Below are 12,689 nucleotides of genomic sequence, written 5' to 3'. Positions count from 1 at the left end.
GCGATCGGGTATAGGTACTGTGTTTCGTCCGGAGTGTGAACTGCAGGCAGCGTGGACTGGAGATCGGGTATAGGTACTGTGTTTTGTCCAGAGTGTGAACTGCAGGCAGCGTGGACTGGAGATCGGGTATAGGTGCTGTGTTTCGCCCGGAGTGTGAACTAGAGGGCGGCGTGGACTGGAGATGGGGTATACCCTAGGTGCTGTGTGTTGTCCGGAGTGTGACCGGGAGCGCGTGTGTGTGTCGCGACAGGCGGACCTCGGTGGCGCTAGAGGAGCGCCGCAGCGTGCTGAGCGAGAAGCTCGCGCGCAAGGAGCGCAAGAAGGAGCGCAAGGAGCGGCGGAGGCGCCACAAGGAGGGCGACACGAGCGGCTCGGGCTCGGAGCTCACCCCGGACGGGGACGGGGAGGGGGAGGGAGCGCGGGGGATGGCGGACGGCGAGCCGAGCCCCGAGGGGGTGGCCGGGGACCCCGAGGCGCCCGGCGCGGGCCGGCGCGCGGCCGACGTCGTGTCGGAGATGGAGGAGGAGGACCGCCGCGAGCAGGAGGAGGAGCGGAAGAAGAAGCAGCGAGAGCCGCCCATCGTCTTCAAGGACGCCGTCGACGTGAGTGCCATGCGCGTCGCAGCTGCTGCCAGTAGACACACACCACAGCAGGGGCGCAACAACAAGGGGGGGGGGGCCGGCAAGGGTATTTGGCCCCCCCTCTGAAACCTTGAAGTGGGGGCAAACGGGGGCAAAGAAAGTGCTGTGTAATCAATTTTTAGATGATAAAACTGCTTAATTAGCACCATTTTCCACCTTGAAATACAAATTTTCTCGGGGGAGGACAACCCGGACTCCCCGCTTCAATAAGGGGGATCGATGATTCTTTATAAAAAGGTATATTGCCCCCCCCCCTCCCCCTGGAAATTTAGTTGTTGCACCCCTGCACCACAGACCAGAAACATATTACACATGCTTCATACGGTAATAAACATCTATTAAAATGTGACTGAAACGAATGTGCGTTTTCGGAAATACATTTTCCCGTCGTATTTCATCCAGGGTAAAATCCTGTCTCCTTCTGTTGCATGGTTACTGCTGCCATCAGCGCTGCGGCCAGATACACACCACGGACCAGAAACATATTACACACACTTTGTATGGTAGTAAATATCTATTGAAATGTAAATGAAACAAATGAGCTTTTTTGGAAATGCATTTTCCCGTTGTATTTCATCCAGGACATAGCACATAATCTCACGAAAGATAGTTTCTCCTGTAAAACAATAATTTCTGTTTTAGCATTGAATTGTATTTTTTTTTGTCAGAATTACTTGAGCTGTGATAGCACTGTCAATACACACTAATTCCTTAAAAATTTAACAAATTGTAAAAATTAAAAAATAAAATCCTGTCTCCTTTTGTTGCATGGTTACTGCTGCCATCAGCACTGTTGCCAGATACACACCACAGACCAGAAATATACTACACACACTTTGTGCAGTAGTAAATATCTATTAAAATGTAATTATAACAAATGAGCGTTTATGTAAATGCATTTTCCTGTCGTGTTTCATCCAGGGCATCATCTGATGATATTCATAATTTATTCCTAAGGACGCCACCCAGGGCTCATTTGTTTTTTGTCGACAGTTTTTAATAACGTTTTACGTTAATTTTTTTTTTTTGTTTTTGAGCATAGCACATAATCTCATGAAATGGCTTGTTATAATTAGTGACCGACTTCTTCAGATAGTTTCTCCTGTAAAACAATAATTTCGGTTTTAGCATTGAATGGTATTTTTTTTGTCAGATTGACTTGAGCTGTAATAACGCTGTCAATACACACTAATTCCTTAAAAATTCAACAAATTGTAAAAATTAAAAAATAAATATAAAAATTTATTATATTTAAAGATGGTATACAAAATAACCTTTTTAATGTCAAGCTCTGGAGTGTCATTCCTGCAACTGTGGACATCACTCATTCTGTACTGCAGTCTCTAAAAATGAGACATATCTGAGCATTTTCCATCTCCTACCCAGTACTTTCTCTTATAGAAGAAGGCATTAAAACAAGAAACTACCGTCCCTAATAATTCTTCAGTTGGAACATATTGCAGTTCTTGCCAGGAATGACAGTTTTATACCTCACGAACAAAAATTAAATAAATATTATTCTTTCAACTGGAACTTATTCATTTTCACCCCTTAGGGATACATGTTTGTTTATTATATATATAGCCAATATGTTAATCCATATATTAGACATTAAAATCCTTAAAATCCACTAAGGGTTTTTTTCCATGATAATGTAACAGGTTAACTAACTGACAAGATTAAAAATATTAGAAATTCTGTTTTGGTTCTCTGTATCACCTCTTATCAATAAATGTGGAACCACACTCGGTGTACGGACGGTGTATGACCAGGGCCGGCGCGTCCATATAGGCGAACCAGGCAACCGCCTAGGGCGCCAAGTAGCCGGGGGCGGCGCGGCACGACACATAACAGCTGATATAATATGTTTAACGATTATTGAAACTAGATGAAAATGGATTTTTGTAACAGTTTGGAATGTTTATATTGACATTATTTAAAGTCCACGGTGACCTGTTTATGTTTTGTAATAAGTAAAAAAGTAAAAAAAAACACAAGCCTGCTTACATTTGATTGTTGACAAAATCTTAGGCTTACGTGATGTATTTTGAGGCAAGGAAATTTTTTTTTGTGGTGTCCGGCCCGGGAGGGGGGTGGGGGAGGCATTAAGGTTTTTCGCCTAGGGCGCCAATTTACCTTGCACCGGCCCTTTGTACGACTGTGCCCGCCGAGGAGGCAGAGGAGACAGCGAGCCGGGCGCGTGCGCAGGTGCGGGTGGAGTTTGACGCGCTGGTCGGCCTGATCGACGGCGTGCTGAGCTCCGAGGAGCAGCGCTCCCTGGAGGAGCTGCACCAGTACATGCTGGAGGACGAGGGCTCCTGGGCGCTGGGCGACGGCTTCCTCAACTTCGTGGGTGAGCGACGACCACCTCGCCCGAGTGGGTTAGCTCCTGTCACCTCTTAACAATCTACCGTCACCCCTTATCCATCTCCCGTCACCCCTTATCCACCTTCTGTCACCCCTTATCCATCTCCAGTCACCCCTTAACCATCTACCGTCACCCTTATCCATCTCCCTTCACTACATATCCATCTCACATCACCCCTTAACCATCTCCTGTCACCCATTATCCACCTTCTGTCACCCCTTAACCTTCTCCCGTCACCCCTTATCCACCTTCTGTCACCCCTTAACCTTCTCCCGTCACCCTTAACCATCTCATGTCACCCCTTAACCATCTCCTGTCACCCCTTATCCACCTTCTGTCACCCCTTATCCACCTTCTGTCACCCCTTAACCTTCTCCCGTCACCCCTTAACCTTCTCCCGTCACCCCTTATCCACCTTCTGTCACCCCTTAACCTTCTCCCATCACCCCTTATCCACCTTCTGTCACCCCTTAACCTTTTCCCGTCACCCTTAACCGTCTCCAGTCACCCCTTAACCTTTTCCCGTCACCCTTATCAATCTCCCTTCACTCCATATCCATCTCACGTCACCCCTTAACCATCTCCTGTCACACCTTATCCACCTTCTGTCACCCCTTAATCTTCTCCCGTCACCCCTTAACCTTCTCCCGTCACCCCTTAACCTTCTCCCGTCACCCCTTAACCTTCTCCCGTCACCCCTTATCCACCTTCTGTCAACCCTTAACCTTCTTCCGTCACCCCTTATCCACCTTCTGTCACCCCTTAACCTTCTCCCGTCACCCCTTATCCACCTTCTGTCACCCCTTAACCTTCTCCCGTCACCCCTTATCCACCTTCTGTCACCCCTTAACCTTCTCCCGTCACCCCTTAATCTTCTCCCGTCACCCCTTATCCACCTTCTGTCACCCCTTAACCTTCTCCCGTCACCCCTTAACCTTCTCCCGTCACCCCTTATCCACCTTCTGTCACCCCTTAACCTTCTCCCGTCACCCCTTATCCACCTTCTGTCACCCCTTAACCTTCTCCCATCACCCTTAACCGTCTCATGTCACCCCTTAACCATCTCCTGTCACCCCTTATCCACCTTCTGTCACCCCTTAACCTTCTCCCGTCACCCCTTATCCACCTTCTGTCACCCCTTAACCTTCTCCCGTCACCCCTTATCCACCTTCTGTCACCCCTTAACCGTCTCCCGTCACCCTTAACCTTCTCCCGTCACCCCTTAAGCATCTCCTGTCACCCCTTATCTGTCTCCAGTCACCCATTAACCATCTCCTGTCACCCCTTATCCATCTCCAGTCACCCCTTAACCATCTCCTGTCACCCGTTATCTGTCTCCAGTCACCTCTTAACCATCTGCTGTCACCCCTTATCCATCTCCTGTCACCCCTTAACAATCTCCCGTCACCCCTTTGAAAGTGTTGCCAGGTGAAAGTAGAGTTACAAACGTGCGTGTGTGTGCCCACGCAGGCCGGCTGCTGCACGACAAGTCCCTGCAGCCGGAGGTGCGCGTGCGCGTGCTGAACGTGCTGGCGCTCGCCGCGCTCAAGGACGACGTGATCCTGCTGCTGCACCAGGACCGGCGCGAGCACGTGCTCATGAACTACGCCCACGACGTGGACCGCGTCACGCCCGAGGAGCAGGAGGCGCTCGCCCTCTTCGTGAGTGTCCGCCCCCGACCCGGCCTCGTCCCCGTCGCTGCTCGCGACGTTTCAATCCTTTAACTATGGCCCCCGAGTTCACTTCCAAGGATAGGAACATTTCCGTGCTACTCGTTTTCTTTTTCATAAAAGCAGGCGCCCTCTTCGTGAGTGTCCATACCCTCCCGTCCCCGTCGCTGCTCGCGACGTTTAAATCTTTCAACTACGGCCCCCGAGTTCACTTCCAAGAAAAGGAAGATTTCCGTGTCACTTGTTTTTATTTTCATAAAAGCAGGCGCCCTCTTCGTGAGTGTCCATACCCTCCCGTCCATGTCACTGCTCGCTACGTTTCAATCTTTCAACTGCGGCCCCAAGTTCATTTGCAAGAAAAGGAACATTTCCGTGTTACTTGTTTTTATTTTTATAAAATCTTGCGCCCTCTTCGCAAGCGCAGCTCCAGAAGGGGGGCGGTGGGGGATATACCCCCTCCCGAGACCAATTCTATTTATTAGTGTGTATTTATGTTTACTTAAATATTTAATTTCATACGTTAAACTTTTATCCCATCAAAAGTTGCACGGAGCCACTAAGGTTCGGTATTTGGAAACCTGTAATTTGTAAATAATATTCCAAGGCGAGTATCTGCCCACTTTCATTTTTTTGCAGCTACGACCTTTCTTTGTGCGTTAGCCCCTCCCGAAAAGTCATTCTGAAGCCGCCATTGCCTCTTTGTGAGTGTTCGCCCCATCCCGGCCCGTAGCTGCGTGCAACGTTTCATTCTTTTAACTACAGCCCTAGTTCATTTCCAAAAAAAAATTATATTTCCGTGTTACTGTTTTAATTTTTATAAAAGCAGTTTTTTTTTTTAATACTTGCTCCACCAAAACGGTGGCAAAATTTACATGCAGATCCTGAAGTTTTTACGATGAAATCATTCGTAATAAGCATGTCAGCATAACGCCGAAATGCAAGTTAATACCGCGGAATTAAGTTTCGTTCAACCGAAACTTGAGTCTCAGATTTTAAAATAAATTAAGCTTTCGATGTTTGGAAATTCAAGGAACATCGTTTCCGCTGGAAATAAAAATTTTACCGAAGTGAATGGATCAGAAATATTTATTTGATTTGTTTTTTATCGTGCATCTCTTACTGGATCACTTTTGAACCACAAACGCTCGCTGATTTATTTTCATTTTTTCGGAATGTATCTGTTTTAAACCTGTTTACTACAATTTATTTTATCGTAAATAAATGCAGCATATAAATTTTACCACCATTCTGGTGGAGTAAGTATTACAAAACAGCTTTTATAAAAATGAAACAATTACACCAAATCCTTCTGTTTTTAAAAATGAAATTGTGGTAGAAATGAAAACCCTAAAATCTGGTCCCTATCTTTGTATTCTTCTTCCTTACTTCTTCTGCCCCTCCGTCCTGTTCTTCCCATCTTGTCCACTCGCTTCCTGCGTCCCTTACCTCCCGCACTCTAACTTGTTCTTCAGCTCAGCTGCTGGGGACAGCTGTAGGCATCTCCGTGAGCTGTGTTCGAGTGACGCCCGCCGGGAACTTCCGGCAGTTTACCCAAGTCCTCTTGCACTGTTTGTTAAGAAGTTGTTCCATGCAGGGGCGCAACAACAGGGGGGTGAAGGGTATTATGCCCCCTCTGAAACCTTGAAGTGGGGGCAAACGGGGGCAAAGAAAGTGCTGTGTAATCAATTTTTAGATAATAAAACTGCTTAAATAGCACCATTTTCCACCTTGAAATACAATTTTTTCCCGGGGGAGGACCCCCGGACCCCCCACTTCAATAGGGCAGATAGATGATTCTTTATAAATAGGTATATTGCCCCCCCCCCCCCCCCCCCCCTTTTGGAAATTTAGTTGTTGCGACTCTGGTTCCATGCCATACACTTGAAAAAAAATAAAATCTGTCTTACTTTTTTTGTGCATTTTGCTTCTTTCCGTGCAACTGTGAAAAATGATCAGACCAACAGTAGTTTTTTTTCATGACGGGATCTGTATCGGTGAGATATATCTCTGTAATTTTGCAGTAGAATGTTAATTTTGTCTTCTGGTTCTGCCTGAAACAATGTTTACATTATTTTTTCTTCATGCGAACTATGCAAATGTAAGTTTGTATAATACAGCGAACGGTCTTCAATCAGGCACATAAGGGATTTTCCAGGGTCATTGCATGGCAATATATATATATTTTTTTAACGAGAACACAATTGAAAATGTGATAGCTAACCCACCAGAAAACGGGAAAACGCTGTACTGAAATGAAAACCGACAGCAAGGATAAACTCCCAAGCGAACAATAAACCCCTAGTGGCTGAGATCAGCAGCCGGAATCCACTATAATTTTTTTTTTTTTTTTAAATGGTTTTTGTCGTTAACGGCTATCGCCCACAACCAGAACTATATCATTCGAACCTTCATCAAAACGTAACAATCAAATCTCGTAATGTAAATTAACACCCATGCCTTACCCGGGACTCGAACCCAGAACCCCTCGCACCGTAAGCCGGTGTGCATCCGACTACGCTACAGAGGTCGGCTCCCCCACTAGAAAAATTCCTAACTTGAGTGCCTCGGTTGGTACCGAATCACAGAACATGCTGAACTATAGAACGCTAACTTATTTAATGTACCGATTCATAGAATGCTGTATTACAGAATGTGCCGAATCTTGGAGTGCCGGATTTAAAACATTTCACTGTACTAACACACACTAGAGTCCCGCTAATCCGAGCTAGATGGGTCGGAACCCTGTTCGAGTACCGAAAGTCCGGATTAAAATGGAATTTGCCCGAAAATGCCCATCATACAAGTTTTGAATGGGTATAAACTATAACAAGAACAACCAATGTTATTTATAACGTGACGTCTAATAAATCAATGAACGCCGGCTGAACGCACGAAATAGTGTCCCGTTTAGCACATTGTCCCGTTACACTGTGTTCCGTTACGCTCATTGTACGCTTGCGCCGCATCTATCTCTCTTCCACTCAATTGGAACAACCATCGATTTGACTTTTTCGAGGCACATTAAACTTGAAACACTCCCATTCGTTTCCTACTTTTCCTATCATCGTCCTATCCTTAACAGAATAACACAGATTGGAAGAAGTTAAATAGCAAACAAGTATAAAAGTTATAGTTAAAATAATCTCTTCGTTAAAGTAATAAACATATTTGAATTAACGAGTGCAAATAAAGGTAGATTTATCAATTAAATTGTAGACTTCATTTCACTCCTTCTTTGTATCCATACAAAATAGTGATAATTCGATAAAAATTATTTAATTTTATTCATAAAAGTATGCAATCATTTCATCAATGTTTTGTTATGACGTTGCCACGTTAAACTATCGTCCGTAAACCGACTCTACAGACAACCAATTTTTTTCTTTGTAAGCGCAACTTTTTCTGCATCCTAATTCCTACAGGTCCTGGATATTTTAAAAATGACGTCAGGATGAACCTGAACGAGCGGAGACCGGAGAGCGAGTGTGTGTGTGTGTGTGTGTGCGCAGATCTGCAATCTGTTCGAGAACCTCAGCAGCTCGGAGTGGCTGCTGTACATCTCGGAGTGGCAGTACTGCAACGCCAGCGTCAGCAACATCCGCGTCACCACCAAGGTGGCGGTGAACGCCTTGCTGTCGGGCGGCGATCGCCTTCGGGACTACGGCACGGCGATCGTGCACAACCTGGCGTGCAAGGAGGTAAAAACCGTGGTCTGTATCTCGCCCATTCCCCCCGCGCCCGCCGCGCCCCGGCCTGCCGTGTGTGTGTGTGCGTGTGTCGTAGCTAGCCGCGCCTAACCGCAGCGTGTATGCGAGACCCCCGCCCCTCCGCATGTGTTTTCATTTCGCAAATAAACTCAAAATTCGAAACTCCGACACCAAATTTTAACTTGGAATTCTTTTTAAAATAATGCCACACATGATAAATATATGAAAAATATTCATTTGAAGGAAAAATTATGTAAAAAAATTTTTCTTGTTTTATAACGTAACTATAATTGTGTTTTAATAAGATAGCATTGTCGGTTTCTCAGGTCTAACCCAGCAAAACAGTTGTATCAAACTTTTTTGCATGTGAATTCCTCGACGCTGAACCTGCGGCATTTCCCCCTTGAATGGAATCATGTTTGCCGGCGTTTTCAGAGGTTATACACTTCTTTAGGTGCGTTTACGCGACGAAATTTGACAGGAATAAAGTCCCATGCGCATGCATGCAGCAATTTAGCACGGGGCCTTTACAGATGTATCCCGACCTTGCGGCCGGCACTTTCCCGGCGTTCCCCTCCCGATGTGCGCCCTTGGAGGGCGGTGCGGGAGTATCTTCCAGTTCAGTTTTAAAATAATTCCAGAGCTTTTTCAAATATACAGAACTGTTAGGGATCGCTCCCTGTTGTTTGATCGGGAAGGTATTAGACCAGCGGCTGGGGCCAGCAACCCAGCATAGTCGCCGCCTCAGTTCCTCTACCGCTACCGTTACAATATAAGTTTCACGATTTTGTTTATCGCATTATATATTTTTTTATTAATATTTATTTATTGATTGATTGATTTATTTGTTTATTTGTGATAGCCAATAGGAACTGTCCAAAATAGGCTGGCCAAGAAAACTCGTACATAATTTTATACAGCACCATATTGTATTTTTTTTTTAGGAATCACAATTTGAGGATGGCTTAATATGTGGCTTTAAATTTTTTTTTAAGTAGTTAAGAAAGAAGGTTAAAACAAAGGTTTATAAATTACGTACAAAAAGAAATAGTACCATAATTTTGGAAGAATAAAATTTCTAAACTTTTTAGCCCCAACTGACAAATTAACCACTGAAGCAATAGCATCAGTCTTATTTAAGTTGAAATTCATTTTGTTTCCTTATATTATTCTGGAATATTTGTAATAACCGTCTTTTATTTCATGCAATTGTTTACCTTTTGGGAGAAAAAAACAACAACTTTGTTTACATAATAACCATACTTATGTATTAAACAAATTACATAGCACTATAGCTCCTATGTAATTTCTAGGGACTGTGAAAACACTTTGTATTAATGAGAGTTTTGTAATAACATAATTTTTATCAATGAGGTTTTACTGTATTCAAATATTTTTGTCTTTCTTTTCCAAAAATGCACATACAAGACCTTTGCGAATGACATATTTTACTTTTTTAATTTTTTATACTTATTTTTGATGTAGAAAACTAGATGTCCAAAGTATTTAATATTATTTCTGTTACTTCAGTTTAGTTAACTGATTTTTATAAATTTTTATGATTGTACCTATATTTATGTTTAGTTTTTATTTTTAATTTGAAGGTTGTGCTTTTTTTTTTCCTTCTATATATCTGTAGGTGTATTTTAATTCCATTTTTTCAGAAAATGACTCAAAACAAAACCCTTAGAGGCCTGCTACCTAAGGGCAGCTTTTCAAAGGTAGCGGCAGATTTATTTATTTATTTATTTATTTTGATTAATTTCTCTCCTTAGAGACTTTCTGTTTTTGCCGCTGTAATTGTTTCCCTTCTCAAGTGATGTTTGAATTTGGAGGTTGGTGTCGGCTTTGAGAGGCTTAACTTTCCGCGGTGCGTGTGCTTGCACGGAGCGTGCCTAACACTCGCGGTCGCTCGACGCTGCACGTGCGTTGTGCTTGCTCTGTCGCAGCGACGTGGCTTGTCGAGGCATGCTCACTAACAATCGTGTCCAGAGATCAGGGAAACGTACGGACGGGGCATAAGGTCCGGTTCTGGACGAGGGCGGGTGAAGCCAAGACGGAAGTGGTACCTCACGTACCGATATGGCGGCCGTGTGCAGGGCCGGATTTAGGGGATGGCAAACGGAGGGGCCCCCACAATAATTTCATATAATTCTTGTCTCCGATTATATTTATGTACGTTTTTTTAAATACTAAGAGAGAATCTACTTGATATCACAATAAATTATTTATTGGAAAACTCGACTGAAAAAAATTGTTCATTTTATTTGGAAAATAATTTGGGGCCAGGGGGCCTCCGGACCTCTAAATCCGGCCCTGGCCGTGTGTTTACTAGTGTATCAGCAGTACCTGTACTGTAGGTTAAATTGGAGAAAAATGACCACTCGTATACTAATTACATTTGTATCACGAAGATTCGTTTCGGACTTTTAACATGTATAAACGTACTGACCGGTAATATTTTTATCTAATGTTCTTCCGAACAGCTTAACTACAGTCGGTAATAAAAAGCAGGCTAGGACAGCCATATTTTATATTTGAAAGTCAGAAAAAAAAATGGTGGGGGAAGGGGGAACGGCTTCACGCGTCCGACAGCTAAATGCTCCATCCGTATCGTCTCCTAATCTCTGGTTGTGGCACCATGTTCCACCGGTCCCGTGATCTGAGGGTTAAGAACGGAACCAGGTGATATAGTGATAAGACCTTGGACTCATGTTTCCATGGGACGCCGGCTAGGCCTGTGCGAACACCGTTTTTTTTTTTTTTTTGCGCGAAATGAATGTTTAAAATATTTGCGGAGTCAAATGTAATTTGTAGTATTTGTTCTCAGCAAGGCTGTTATGTATATATGAGATGAATTTTAATTTATATATTTATTACATAATAATGCAAGTTTATAATGCAAATAAATTATACATACAGGAACATAACCTCACTTATATAAATACCCTTTAAAGAGTTTATAATCACCATTTATATCACAAATATTCACGATAAATAAATGTTTTTAATCATATGGACCGGTATTCAATATTAATCACCAAAGTACTAGAGTTGAAAGCACATACATTATTTTTATTTGTATGTAGCCCCTTTTTTTGATGCCGTGGAGATTTCGTTGCCTGGTGCCACATGCATCGTAAAAATTCACCATCGTAAATTTTTTTTTCCTTGACGCGTCTGAGGAAGCGTGCCTCGGAAACAGAGCTTGGATTTGATTGGCTCGGTGGAAGCTTCGCACAGGCCTAACGTCGTCTCGGTGCGTCTGAAACCACTCGAGGTGAGTGCTGGGTCGTCTCCGCGCTACAGGCCATGTCCAGTATCATCCCGTATCTCCCCCGATATTCCAGTCCGTGGCATTCGCGGAGACAAGGCTTTATGGTTTTATTTTTATGCTTACTTAGTTTTAAAACAGGAAATTTCAGTGTTATTTTTTTTTTATTTTTTTTACGAATTATTTTTGAGTCATGATATCAATTTATCTGACAAAAAAAAATGACACTATTGTTTCCTGATACATATTTAACTAAATTAGTGTGATTCATCCTGATGCATGACGCACCCTTACAAAATAAAAATTTTTGTAAATAAGCATGTCTAGGACAGAGCTGCTTGGAACCATAATCTGCAAGTATTTGCATGGTTGAAAAATGTACCAGCGTCATAATGTAAACATGAGTTACTAATAACAGTTGCAAGATTTTAAAAAGTAACACATTTTTTTTTTCCAGTCTATTTAGTTAATGCATGCTAAATTCATTGGATTTTTTTGTAATTTGAGTGAACTTTTTACTAAAAATGCTGATATATTTTATGATTGTAGTTGCATTTTGGTGCTTTATGGTCTCTTTGACATGCATTGCAGGGTTAAAATGATGTATTGGCAATCTTCTCTGTGATATTTCGGTTTTCATCGCAACTCACCACGTGATCCGGTCCTCGGTTATTTTTGCAACCAAGTCTAATGCTAGCCTCTCTGACGTGGTAGTAAGAACAGTCAGGTTGAAAACTGCGGCAAGAGAGCGGACAAGCAATGGCAGTGTGCCGTGACGAGCCCCGTTCCGGCACGGCTTTTACCGGCTTGCTCTGTCCTCCGTGCGCGGGAGTCGAGGCGGGAGAAACGGTCACGGAGCAGTGTCCGGCCGAAACTTTGAGTGATTTCTAGGGATGTGCGAGTACCCGATATTTTCGGGTACGGTTCGAATCCACAATTACCCGAACCCGGAATCATTGTACGTACATGGGTTCGAACAGTATTATGAATATTCACAAAAGTTATAAATTAATTTAATACTGCTCAAAA

At 43.4% G+C, this 12,689-nt stretch overlaps 1 protein-coding gene across 4 annotated transcripts in view; it reads left to right on the top strand.

Moving 5' to 3' along the window:
• Positions 1-12,689, top strand: part of LOC134541218 (uncharacterized) — a 43,719-nt gene that overhangs the window by 25,029 nt on the left and 6,001 nt on the right. For 2 of the 4 annotated variants that reach the window (XM_063384465.1, XM_063384466.1), the window contains exons 7-11: positions 251-602; positions 2,850-2,994; positions 4,480-4,670; positions 8,189-8,377; positions 10,051-10,107. In XM_063384465.1, coding sequence (XP_063240535.1) covers positions 251-602; positions 2,850-2,994; positions 4,480-4,670; positions 8,189-8,377; positions 10,051-10,107 — 934 coding nt within the window. Of the gene's footprint in view, positions 1-250; positions 603-2,849; positions 2,995-4,479; positions 4,671-8,188; positions 8,390-10,050; positions 10,108-12,689 lie in introns of all 4 variants that reach the window. The other 2 variants (XM_063384468.1, XM_063384467.1) reach the window with 2 other exon arrangements.

Source organism: Bacillus rossius, chromosome 18, assembly GCF_032445375.1.
Source record: "Bacillus rossius redtenbacheri isolate Brsri chromosome 18, Brsri_v3, whole genome shotgun sequence".
Taxonomy (NCBI): domain Eukaryota; kingdom Metazoa; phylum Arthropoda; class Insecta; order Phasmatodea; family Bacillidae; genus Bacillus; species Bacillus rossius.
This window is presented reverse-complemented; position numbering and strand designations above follow the sequence as displayed.